We start from the raw sequence: 13,667 nt of genomic DNA, 5'->3' as shown, positions 1-13,667 counted from the left end.
AGCTCCACAGACAGTCTGTCCTCGCTCTGCCCGGAAACACTCAGGTCTCCTGGAAACACAAACACCAACAACAACAACACACTCAGAGAGACCCTCAGAGAGACACTCAGAGAGACACTCAGAGGAAGTCCTCCTTCCTCCATCGCTCCTTCAGGCCCTTCACCGTCTCTGAGAGACTGAGAGACGTTTGGTGAAGAAGGTCGGCAGCTCGGTTTGTTTCTCCGTTTGTTGACCAACAAACATCAGAGCTGTGATAAATATTTACCCTCCTGTCCCTGACACAAAATCAACACCTGCATGTTTCAGATGCTCAGACCAGCTGTGTTTACGTCTCTCTGGAGGAACTTTCATTTTCTTTAAAGTGTCTCTGGAGCTTTTTCTGGTTTCTGAAGCAAAGCAAGGATTAAAAAGCAGAACAGCTTCATGGAGAGCATCGTCCTCTCCGTCTGTGCTCCAGCTCAGAAAGAGTTCAGTCAGCTTCAGGACGACGGGAACGTTTCGTTGGGTGACGTCTGCGCCTGGAGCGTGAAGCAAAGCGACGACCTTTAAAGACCTGCAGGCACCAAGTCTGTGACCCGATTATCTCAGACTGTCCTCTCACAAAGTCCAGACTTTTTTATTATAATGTGGGACTTTTTTTCTATTTGTGAAGAAATTAAAGCTGCAAGCAGCGTTAGACGGGTCCTTGAGTCTTTTGCCGGTGCGTCATGTCGTGCGTCTCAATGAGACAAACGTTTTGGCGTTGGTTTCATCTCTCTAGGACATTCCTACTGTCTGCTGTGGCTGTTTCAGTGTGCCTAGATGGTGAGAGCATATTATGGGATGTTGGGGAGTCAGTTGTTACCATGGTAACGTATCCTCTGCTGTGCTGAGTGACATCACCAGCTGCATGGATGGAACTCCTAATTAGCGTGACACAGACCTCAAGTAGAGTGGAGACTGAGAGTTTATCAGCCATCTAATGTAAAGAAGTCTTCACAGAGTCCACAATTTTACCCCAATCTGTGTCAAAAATATCATGTTTTTGTAGGACATTTTGTCAGGAATCCATTTTTGGCATTTTTAAAGCTGTATGAGTTATACTTTTTTCTCTAGAAGCCCAAATGCGTCACAAAACCTCGCGAAAAGTGTGGGAAATTGATGATTTATTTTAGAGAAATGTCTGAACTACTTGTCCTGTAGGCCACAATGTTGGCTTAATCTGTGTAAAAATATGATATTTTTGTAGGAAATTTTGTCAGGAATCCAATAATGTCATTTTTAAAGCTGTATGAGTTTTACTTTTTGGTCTAGAGGCCCAAATGCAGCACCAGGGGGAAGCGTGCTTGGAGCTGAAATCTGTTCTCCTCATTTGCTGACATGGAAAACCCTGAAAGCGATGGACGACTTTAAGAGCTCGCCATTCGAAAACCGGGCCCGAAATAGCAACTTCCTGAACAGCTTTTGTAGAACAGGGTCTGGTCTGTCATGTGAGCCAATTTTCAAGCCTGTACCATTTTTGGTTTCGGAGGAGATAATTTTGGCAGAAAGGGTAAAAATGCAGAATACTCGAATTTTGAAAGGCAAATTGCCGGCTTCCTGTGGGAGATAGGCGAAAAACACAGTTATCTTGTTTGTGCGTCTCAATGAGACGAATGTTTTGACGTTGGTTTCATCTCTTTACGACATTCCTAGCCTGAGCTAGGGCCGTTAAAGTGTGTTTTTTAGAGGTTTTTTGGCTCTGGAGAGATTATTATGGGATGTCGCGGGTCATGTTTGGTATTTTATCTAATTTTTCCGCGATTGTGAGTTGCATGCCAATTTTTGGTGAGTCTTTGAGCGTGTTAAGGGAGTCAAATTAGCGTTAGTTACCTCAGGCCAAGGACCATAATAAAGTAGTTTTTCTCAAAAGTTGGTAACTCTTTTTAAAGTCTTTGAAGATTGGGGACAAATCAAAACGTTCTCTCACGTGTTGGGATTATATTTCCCCAAAAACTCAGGTCGTCTTCTCTCAAAGGGACTCTTTATTTTTGCATGTTGGAGACTTGTTTCATAAATTTGGGCTTTCACTTTAACAAATGTTACTTAACAATCTGACACGTTTAGAGGATTTAATCTTCAATCACTTTTTCTCTCCCACATGTGGGATTTTATGTGCTTCGTTTTTTGTTTTACCGGGATTCTTTTTCTCATATCAGGACTCAATCTTTATCTCTCTTTTAACCTTTTAGATTTAGGGTTTTTACCAAACATATTTGAGTTTTTACAGTTTTCACAAACACAGCTTTTTTTCTGCTGACAGTTGGCGTTTGGATAAAGTTGTTTCCTTGAAAAATTGCGACCGTTTTTCTTGCATAACTTGGATTTTTCTCCTCACATTTAGGACGTTATGATCTCAGAATTCAAGTTTTTCTTGAAGTTTGACATTTTTGTCTTAATCTTGCATAAATGAGACTTTGTCGTCCCACTAACTTCAGACTTTCTCCTTCAAAACTGGAGGGAAAAACTTTGGGTTTTCTTCATCGCCCAAATTTTGGGACCTTTTCTGCCAGAGTTTGTGTCTCTAATCCTTGAGCTGACTCCTCTTTCACCGCCTTACTTCAGGTTTCCCACTTTGGACCCTTGAATCCTCAAAGTCCCTGCTGCAGAGGCTCAGGCAGGGCCTGGCTCGGGGCTTTGGCGTGCATGGCGTGCATGGCGTGCATGGCGTGCATGGCGTGCATGGCGTGCATGGCGTGACACTGAACAAAGGAATAAAGGCGTTTCCTCTTTGAATGGAGGATAAATAAAGAGCGTGTTGATCTCCTCAGAGATAAGACGCCAGGTGTTGACGTTCGCTGTGAAGGTCCTGCAGACAAACAGCAGCTCCACCTGAAACCAGGAGCCAGAGTCCTGGAAAACAGACCTGAGAGGAGGATCTGGATCAGGGAGATCCTTTCTCTGTCTCTGTAGGAGGAGGTGGGTTTGCGTGTGACGGCTTCTTCAGATAAGGACGTCATGTAGGTTTCTTCTCGGTTTCGTGCGAGCAGGGTCCACGCTTTTGTTGGTGGCTGGTGAATCATCACGGCGTCATAGGTCACAGAAACTGAGAGGTGACGACACGGAGACGGAGGAGAGAGCTGATGATGGATGTGATGGTAACAGTTTCACAGATCTGCAGGAACCACAGGCCACTGATCTGAGCTGTTCTCATTACCGTAACTCTTTGATTATTTGGGCAAGAGAAAAACTCAAGGCGGGTGGTGGAGCGCTCTCCGTGGCGGTGGAACCACCTGATGATGTCATACCTGCAGAGCGCGCTCACCTTGGCAGCCCTCAGACGTTCCTCTGGAGTCCAGGATGACGTGATCTCAGCGAGGGAGTCTGTGCACGTTTCACAGTGTTTATCCAGTTTGGAGCTGAGAGCACAGATCTGTGTTGATGTTAATGTGGATTTTATTACCCATAATTCACTCTGAGTGGAGCTGAAAGAGCAGCTGACGCATTAAGCTGAGACTTAACGAGGGGCTAACGAAGCTCAGCTGTCTCTCTGTGAAAAGTCCAGAGAGACAGACTGGACTGAAGACGGTCTGAGCGTCAACGTCTGAGCAAACTTTATTTAACCTTCATTCAGCGAACACGGCCAGGAAAAGCTCTGATCCAGAGATACTAAAAGAGGAAAAAGACGTCTGAATGATTTAAAGAGAGTTAAAAAAAAAAAAAAAAAAGTTGAAGAAAGACTAAGATGTAGTTTTTTGGTGTAGTAATATTCCCAATAACGATGGATGGAAGGACAGGTCCATGTCGTCACTTCTTAGCTCACACCTGAGAAGCAGCACGTCGTCCTCACCTCCTTCTCCTCACTTTGTGGGGAAACATCTGGCCTAGCACCAGTTAGCATTGACATGCTACAGGCTGCTAACAGCTGATTTCACATGTAAACAATGCAGCCATGGTTACATGTAGGATCTCCAGACAAACACAGGAGAAAAAGTAGTAAAAATATCACTGAAGACACAAATCAACATGTTTGATGCTCATGGATCCAGATCAGAGAGGCCCTGATGGAGCAGTAAAACCTGTACACTGCGATAAAGGGGGGTCTGGATCAGAACCTCCACTTCACGTCTCACAGGATCACGCTGAGAGGATTGTGGTGTTTTACATCAGGCCAGGATAAAAAAAGAAGTGGTGTCATCTGAGGCTGCTGGTCAGTCGTTTATTTGCGTCTCTGTGATGTCAGGTGTTTCCTGGAGCTGGGTCGACTTCCTGTTCCCGTCTAATAAAGATAAACTCTGCTCTTACAGAGAAGAGGTCAGATAAGGAGGCAGATCACTTCCTCCAGGCTCTGCTGCTGCTGCTCTGGATCATCCTTTGAGGCTTTTACAGAGAACTCGACGTGTTTGAGCCGTCAGTTTATCAGGAAACACAGAGAGCGTTTATGAAACAGGATGTCAGTGTTTCCTCTGAAAACCGTCAGAGAGGACTCAGAGGTTTTTCAGAGGAAGGTTGACACCGTCCAAACCGTAACTCTCCACTGAGCTGATGGATGAATCCTCAGGTTTCCACGACGTGTTCACGGAGCAGAGCAGAGTCGTCCCTGGCCTTATCTGTACATGTCAACGCTGCACGTCCTGCACTCCGGGCCTCACTGTTCATCCTTTAAACCAGGAGCAGCAGCTTCGTCTCTGTCTCTTTCTGTCCCTGTTGTCGTGGAGTCATCCTCACACTCACTCTGTCTGCGTTTGTTTTTGTTTGGTCATCGCTACGCCGCCTCGCGTCTCATCGCCGCCTCGCATCTCATCCGTCTGCTCTGAGCTCCAACAGGTTTCATCTCCTCGCTGTTTGAAGCTCTGCCCGAGCTGCTCTCAGAGGAAACACACCAGCCCTCGGCCCAGCAGACACCTAGCCTAGCTTAGCATAAATCAAGCACAGCAGCATTGTTTCCAGGCTCTCATAGCCCCTCTGTTCAGAACGCTCTGATTTAGTGGGCGTGGCCTTCATATGTAAATGAGCCACCGCTGATACCGCCCCGCTCTTCCACGTCACTGAGAGCGGCGCCACGAGCTCCGAGTGCACAACGTTTAGAAAACAGAGAAGCTCGTTTACCGTAACATTACAGGCTAAAACAACAGGCTAACTGCAGCTAAAGTTAGCATCCTGAAGCTAACACAGAGACAGGGGGGACACTGAGGAAAAGCTCTTCCATCTGCTCCACAGCACACAGCATTTAAAATACTCACATTTCCAGGGTCCCAGGTTTGTTGGAGGATGGTTGGTAATGCGCCTGGATTCAGGACCAGTCTATTGGCTAGCCCTCTGTTGGACTGTCCAAAGTTGGAAAAGCAGTCGGCCGTGAAGTGACTAGCACACACATGCTCAGTTTTACTGAGTGTAGCTGGAACATTTCCTGATAAATGAACTCTAGACACTTAGTCTGTCTTCTTCTGAGATGGGAAGCTTGTGCATGGAGCTATGTGGCTGTTTACAGACAAAAACAGAGCAGTGATGGCTCTTCAACTTTGGGATTTTTCTCCTGGGGAGGGGGTTTGGGGGGTATCTGCTCCAGTGGACCAATCAGGTCAGACTTGCTCCTGATTGGTCAAAAAAGGGAATCGCTGACGTCGGCAAATCCCCAAAATCCAAACAGCTGGTTTTAGGTCAGGATTTTACATTAAGCTCTACTAAGAACAGGTTTGGTCATTAAATATCACATTTTGTGGGCTGGGAGGAAAGACAAAGACCCACACATTTCACTAAAAGACTAAATAAAGTGATTTTTGCAGAATATGGGACCTTTAACATCTCAAAAAGATCAGGTCTGTACCTCATTTTTTAATCTAACAGACAAAATAATCTTATGTTAAAAAAAACAAAAACATAGTAGAGCTGACTGGGCAGGTGTCAAGTTTAGATCACAGGTCAATGAAGGATAAGATATCAAGTAGTAATGGCGCCGTATGTGCTCCAACACAGCAGAGATCATCACTTTAGTCTGAACACTGCAAAGACTCAAAATCTTTCAAATTTGTCTCATTCCTAGATAAAAATGTCAGATATGTCGTCAGGATTTAAAACTTATCACCCAAAGTGACTTGATTTTACACTTGCATGAAACAAATTTCCATTTAAATTCACAAAAAAAGTGTCTTATCTGATTACTCGATTACTCGATTACTCGATTACTCGATTACTCGATTACTCGATGGGATTTTCAGTAGAAGACTCAAATACTAAAATATTGTATAGCTGCAGCCCTCACACACAGGGTTTAACATGGACGCTGAGGGATCAGAGCAGACTGAGACGGTCTGTCAGCTGATCTGGGTCCCAGCAGCAGGTTTTCCTCTCCTATCAGACGAACATCTGGGTTCCTGATCACGTCCTGGGCTGAGTTTCATTCAGGAATTTTCAATCCCACTTAGACACCGGCTCCTGAACGATACTTGTGTCTGTGCCAGTTTGATAATGATACCACAACTTGGCGCTGAAGACGAGGCACGTTCTGATCCTCGGCTCTGCCAAACGTCTCAGTCGCTGTGAGGAAAGATCCGAGGTTTAGTCCCAGCCCTCCATGTTTCAACCTGCGTACATCAGATTAGTGCAGTAATTAACTCCAGAGCAGATGACGCAAGACGACACTCCTCCACCATATTTCTCTGAATACGAACACGATGCTCAGCGCGAAGGAATTTGGCGCTCAGCACGTGCCTGAGTTCATCCCTCGCAGACTTCCCCGGTGTGTGCTGCACGTGCCACAGACGAGCCGTGATGACAGTTTAATTAGTGTACTGAAATCCTGTTTCCTCCACGTCCAGAGCAGGAAGTGTCCTGACAGGTGGAGGCACAAAAGTGAAGCCAAAATACCCGTACGCAGGGTCCTGAGGAGGAGGTTTGTGAAGTGTGTTTTCACTTCAGATAAAACCTGAAGGAAACGGACTTTACTCCCCTTTCATTTTAAATCATCCACCTCAAAATCAGATCAAATCAAACTTTATTTATAAAACACTTAAACATTTAAACCTGCAACAAAAACTTTCAAAGTCGCCCCCACCAGGTCAGGAAACAAACTTGGAAGGCCGACTGCACAGGGCGCCGCTCACAGCCCGAGGACCAGGACTCCTTGTGACTGAGGGAGTGGAGGAGTAGGAGATTTTCATGCTGGACATAAACGCAGCATTAGACGTTTATATATTGAAGAAAATGTGTGTTAAATTGAAACAAATGAATTTATTATTAAACAAATTGATATTTTTTATCTAAATCAACACACAAAGTACGGAAAATTGGTACTGTTAAGTACCAGTATCGGTTACCAGGTACCGTGAATCAGTACCGTATTGTTTCATGTGTGACAGGTACCCATCCCTTAAAGAGGGCCTCGAGTGTAGAAGGCCTCCAGTGTAGAGGGCCTCCAGTGTAGAGGGACTCCAGTGTAGAGGGCCTCCAGTGTAGAGGGCCTCCAGTGTAGAGGGCCTCCAGTTTAGAGGGCCTCCAGTGTAGGGGACCTCCAGTGTAGAGGGACTCCAGTGTAGAGGGACTCCAGTGTAGAGGGCCTCCAGTGTAGGTGACTTCCAGTGTAGAGGGCCTCCAGTGTAGAGGGCCTCCAGTTTAGAGGGCCTCCAGTGTAGGTGACTTCCAGTGCAGAGGGCCTCCAGTGTAGAGGGCCTCCAGTTTAGAGGGCCTCCAGTGTAGAGGGCCTCCAGTGTAGAGGGCCTCCAGTGTAGAGGGCCTCCAGTGTAAAGGGCCTCCAGTAAAGAGGGCCTCGAGTGTAGAGGGCCTCCAGTGTAGAAGGACTCCAGTGCATAGGGCCTCCAGTGTAGGGGACCTCCAGTGTAGAGGGCCTCTAGTGCATAGGGCCTCCAGTGCAGAGGGCCTCCAGTGAAGAGGGCCTCCAGTGTAGGGGACCTCCAGTGTAGAGGGACTCCAGTGTAGAGGGCCTCCAGTGTAGGTGACTTCCAGTGTAGAGGGCCTCCAGTGTAGAGGGCCTCCAGTGTAGAGGGCCTCCAGTGTAGAGGGCCTCCAGTGTAAAGGGCCTCCAGTTTAGAGGACCTCCAGTAAAGAGGGCCTCCAGTGTTAAATGCCTCTAGTTCAAAGGGCCTCTAGTGAAGAGGGCCTCCAGTGTAGGGGGCCTCCAGTGTAGAGGGCCTCCAGTGTAGGGGACCTCCAGTGTAGAAGGCCTCCAGTGTAGAGGGCCTCCAGTGTAGGTGACTTCCAGTGTAGAGGGCCTCCAGTGTAGAGGGCCTCCAGTGTAAAGGGCCTCCAGTGAAAAGGGCCTCCAGTGAAAAGGGCCTCCAGTGTAGGGGGCCTCCAGTAAAAAGGGCCTCCAGTGTAAAGGGCCTCCAGTGAAGAGGGCCTCCAGTGTAGAGGGCCTCCAGTGTAAAGGGCCTCCAGTAAAGAGGGCCTCCAGTGTAGGGGACCTCCAGTGCAGAGGGCCTCCAGTAAAGAGGGCCTCCAGTGTAGGGGACCTCCAGTGAAGATGGCCTCCAGTGTTAAATGCCTCTAGTTCAAAGGGCCTCTAGTGAAGAGGGCCTCCAGTGCATGGGACCTCCAGTGCAGATGGCCCCCAAATACAGAGGTTCCCAGTGCAGAGGGCCTTCAGTGCACTGGTGATGATGAATGGAAACCTCACACTCCACAGCCTATGGAGAGTAACAGCTAAGGAAAGCCTGGACAGTAGTCCCTTTTGAGGGTGTGCTCCCTGACCCGGATGTGTCCACTTCTAAAGATGTGAAGCTCTCAACAGGACCCATTTTTTGCCTCCCTGGTCTGGACTCTGTCCAGTGCACAGCTCTGTAGTTGGCTGTTGTTGTTCTCCTCTTACTCCTGCTCGGGAACACTCAGGGTCCGTTTACTCCACAGCGGTTTTACGATGAAACCCAAAGTATTGTTGTTTTTCAGTCTCTCGTTCACACAGAAACGGCTGATCCAAACCACAAAGTTTTGATAACGGCCTCCAGAGTGGATTTCTTCTGAAACGCTGCAGCAACTGCTGCCGTGTAAACAGTAAGCCGGCGTTTTTCAGTGGAAACGCTGACGTCAGGCTCCTCTTCAGACCCGTTGTTACGATCATGGTGGTGATCTGCCACGTAGAGCTTGTGTGACTGTCTTTAACAAAATGAGCATCTGTTGCTCCTCTTCTGCTCTGAGCATTCACCAACACACCAGATGATCAACTCTACTTCAGAGGAGATCTACCAAAAGCTGCTTCTGGATGAGACAGTTATAGCACCACCTACAGGCCTGGCATGATTACTACAGCGTTTTCAGTCAGCATGTGGCTAGTCCACACATCGACAACCTGCAGCGTCTTTCCCGTAAATCACTCCCAGCTCTGAGAGGAGACAGACACCAGCCTGAATAACTTTAGGAAAGACCAAGAACTCATCTCTGAGAGGCAGAGCGGGACATGTGGCGCAGAGAGACGCGGCTTGTTTACCCGCTGATGGGAAGTGGCGAGCAGCAGTGGGCTGGTTTCTCTTTGCTCTGTGTGGAGCTGTGTCGGGTAAAGTTTGTCTCTGGTTTGATGATCTTGACAGTTCAGGGGAACTCTCACAGATCATAAACTCTTCTGTGTAACTTCACGGTGGCTGCACCAACAGGCCTGAGGTTAGTTGGTGTTTTGCTGTCAGTGTGTGGGCGTCATTTCTTCACATCATCAGTGTGAAACCAGCGGTTACTGATGGAGTAATACCTGGGATCGTCCCTCAGGCATGAGGGTGTGTGGTTACGGTGTGTGATTACAGTGTGTAATGTTTAATGAGGCGAAACCTGTGGGTGGAGCGTGTAATGAACTGAACATGGATGGAGATCTGCACCTCCAGGCATCCTGCTTCCTGTGGTTTTAAAAAAAGATCTGAACTGAGCTTTGAGCTTAAGTCAGACATGAAGCATCAGTGATCCAACACGTACGGCTCAGAGCAGAAATTAACCTGTTTACAGCCTGGTTCAAAAAACGTCTCCTGTCTGAGTCGCTAATTTTACTACCGGCTCCCACTGTACGGGGGGTAGATTTTGTATCTAACACGGCCGTTTAGAGGATATTTAGATCGTAAGCTCACCCAATCAGAGGCACAGCTGAGGGTCATGTGACCAACAGGCGCCCTATGGCTGTAGGAGAAGCCCTTGCCACTACTAGTATGGGCGTGATGGCTGATCTGCTTCAATTTCTGTTTCAGAAACAGACGGGTGACGTCGAGGAGACTACGTCAGTGTTTTATACAGTCTATGGTTTAAGACTGAAAAAAAAAATTCCCACTGAAAATAAAACAAAAACACTTGAAAAGAGTTCAGTTTTTGCAGTGCACATTAACGCGACGCACAGAAATGTGACAGAGTCAGCACAAGAGAATACGTCTGGTTTTTATACTTTTTTCCAAACCACACGGCGTCCATTCCTGAACTGCAGGGGGCAGTGTTCCACAAATCATCATCTACCAAAGCGCTAAACTATGAGGTTAAATTTGTGTCATCAGAAACTGAATTTGAACAAGCATGATGTGTAAATGGAATTTAATGTTTTCAAATTGAATTTATTTCTTTATTTGAATTTGAAAGTGTGTTTTACAAATGAAAATTCAACTCTTTTTATACTTTAAATTCAAAAACACAAAATTCAATTTCAATTCAGAGCAGCACGACCGTTACATCATCTTGTGCCTCTAGGGAGACTAATCGAGCACAGATTCACAGACGCCCTCTACATGTCCGCTAACTGTGCCGAATTTACAAAATACAATTTAAAATTCAAATTAAAAAAATTCAAAAAAAAAAAAAACATCAAAAAATTTTTTAAAAAACATCAAAACAAATTTTCAAAAATTCAAAAAAAAAAATACAATTAAAAAAAAAAAAAAACATCCTTTTTTTTTTCAAAAATTCAAAAAAAAAAATACAAAAACATTTTTTAAAAATTCAAATAAAATAATAAATTTAATGTCAAAACATTTAATTCCATGACACATCATGCTTTTCCAAACTCAATATTTTAATTCAAGTCCAGTTTCCGATGGCACAAATTCAACCTCATAATAAACCACAGACTGTGTATAGAGTTGAAGGTGTGGCTCGTAAAACCTCTTTTTAACCTCGTATAACTAATGAAAACAAAACTTTTCAGAAAAAAGAGGACTTGGATACAAGGCAGCCAAATGATATCTTCAAATCACCACAACAATCAGACGTGAGAAACATTTCTACCAGGTGGATTCATTTTTTAAAGTTTGACCACAGCCCATCTGGAATGACTGGGGAGATGGAGTTTTAACCTATACTGCAGCCAGCCACCAGGGGGAGCAGTTTCTGTGGAGACTTCACTTTTTTTTTTGTTTACAGTCTCCGCAATAAACAACAGAAGTTGTTTACACTGTTTTTTTAAATTATTGTGTTCTTCTTCTCTTCTCTGCTGAGTGTGGACTCCATTTCCCAGCAGGACTTGTTCGTCACAGGGTGTTCGTGGTGATCTCTGAGTGATGGATCACACCAATCCAAAGTTTTCTGGAAAGTTTCTTTTTCTTTAAAAACAGGGTTTGACCTCAGGGTAACGATGATTAGCAGCTGACGATCTTGTGTAGGGATAAATGCTCGTCTCTCTGCCTACGACCACGTCGCAGAGACGGCGTCCATGTTTGATCCAGACTGACCCCACCTGATCCGTGTCTGCTCCGTCACAGAGCTGACAGGTTTCAGTTACATTTTCATTTCTGCGTCACGTAGATCTGGTTTGTTCTGGCTCAGACTCGTTGAGTTAGCTTTCTCTTTGAGTTTGAGCTAACTCCACCTGTTCCCGTTAAAGATTTCAGTCTCTGAGGCCTGGCCTCACCTGTGCAGGTCTGAGGTGGATCAGTTCTGCAGAAACTCCCTGGTGTTGTGGTCCCTCGGGCTTTGACGCTGGTGGCGTTGCAGTGGGTTGAGGTGAGAGGTGTGTTAAAGGTGTGTTAGACGTCTGAACGTGGACCTCTCACGCTCCTGCAGACCCAGCCCTGTGCAGGAATCCTCCTGAGGGTCTCTTCTTCTCCTTCTGGAGAAATAAAAGTTTGATCCTCAGTCAAGCTCAGACCTGATCCTGTTTATTTGCTGTAACTGACCTTTAAGTGACCTTTCCTCTGGGGGCGGGGTCAGACGGGGAGCAGAAAGACTTTGACGAGCGTTTGACGTGAGGTCTGAACATGGCGTCACCAGGCGAGGGATCAGTTTCTGTTTCCAAATGAAACGAGTCTGAGCTCTGATCAGGAGCTGGTGAGTGTGTGTCTGACTCCCGTCTGTGTCTCCGCAGAGCGCCGAGGACGAGTCCCAGTGGGTGGAGGACCTGCTAAAGCTCCACACCGCCCGCATCCGGGACGTGGAGATCCTGGCCGGCCTGGACCTGTACCGCTCCACCAACCTGACCTACATCAGCACCCTGAGCCTGAAGACCCGGCTGCAGACGTTTGAGAGTGACGACTAGACACAGACAGATCACACACACACACACACACACACACACACACACACACACACACACACACATATTCAGGATATAGCCCCCTTTTCTTTTTGCACACTCACTGCATGCTCACCGGACAGCTGGCACGGCGCCGCTCTGCTCGTGACGGAGGAGAGAGCACGCCGTTTTAAAGATGAATGATTGACAGGACGGTTTGATCCATTTAGAATCTGAGGCAGGATAAGCTAACGGGTCCAACGGGTCCAACAGGTCCAACAGGTCCCTGCAGGACTGGACTTCCTCCACCTATCACTGCACACGCCACAGACGGCGCCCGGCCCCTCTTTTAGCTCCCTAACCGTGCTGACTCCTCTGTAACCAACCACCCCACGCTGTAAACCCCTCCTCTACTTCCTGTCTCTGAGCTTTGACGCCACGGTGACGGCTCTGCGAACCGGACTGATCCCAAACTGAAGAAATCCTCACGCCGTGTGGAAACCAGCGGACAGGAGCGCCCTGAAACGGATTCAGATGATTCAGATTAACAGATTAACAGATTAAACCCTGACCACACTAACAGCCGATGTCGTCCTCACTTCAGAGCAGAATAAATGTATTTTCTCACGTTATCGTGTTTCATGAACTCAGAGTTTCTGTGTTTGTTGATCCGTTTGTGGAAAACAAGGTGCCAAACGTCCCAGAGACGATCAGCGGACGGGGATTTTCACTCTTTACCAGATAATCCAACACTTCCTGTCTCCACCCTCCAGCTCAGATTAACTATCTGAAGCAAAAAGGTGGTTTCTACGGAAGCCTGTGGCTGCCATACCAGAAAAAAAAAAATCGCACCATGACTTGATAAGTTTCATGTTGTAACTTGATTGTTTTTTTCTGGTGTGGCAGCACAAACTGATTAACACCAAAGCCCATTTTCACAGGATAAAAATAAAATTACAAACAAAGTCAAAATGATGAAATAAAAAATCAAAGTTTAGGGATTCATTTCAATCCATTTCTCTTTCTTATGAAACAGCAGTTAGCTCAAACTTCAGAGTAAAGTAACTGTTTTATCTCTGGAAGGTTTTTATGTTCATAATTATGACTCAAAATCTCATGGTTTAACTTTTTATCTCATATTTCAATCTTCATATCTCAATACTTCGACTTTATATCTCATACGCTCATCTTTTTAATCTCATAATAATGACCTGATATTTCTTAATTTAAACTTTTATCTCATAATTTCAACTTCATATCTCAAAATTTCCTCTTATTATCTCACAAT

General features: G+C 46.1%; 1 protein-coding gene across 1 annotated transcript in view; it reads left to right on the top strand.

Annotated features, from left to right (window-relative positions):
• Positions 1–13,206, top strand: part of enpp2l (ectonucleotide pyrophosphatase/phosphodiesterase 2-like) — a 45,719-nt gene extending 32,513 nt beyond the window's left edge. The window contains exon 25 of the mRNA XM_074686794.1: positions 12,233–13,206. Coding sequence (XP_074542895.1) covers positions 12,233–12,403 — 171 coding nt within the window. The 3' untranslated portion in view covers positions 12,404–13,206. The remainder of the gene's footprint in view (positions 1–12,232) is intronic.
• The last annotated feature ends 461 nt before the right edge of the window (positions 13,207–13,667 follow it).

This window comes from Halichoeres trimaculatus, unplaced genomic scaffold, assembly GCF_033239565.1.
Source record: "Halichoeres trimaculatus isolate MK-OKI-2021-1 unplaced genomic scaffold, fHalTri1.1 fHalTri1_scaffold_14, whole genome shotgun sequence".
NCBI lineage: Eukaryota > Metazoa > Chordata > Actinopteri > Labriformes > Labridae > Halichoeres > Halichoeres trimaculatus.
The sequence above is the reverse complement of the archived record's forward strand: the minus strand, read 5'-3'. Positions and strand labels throughout refer to the sequence as shown.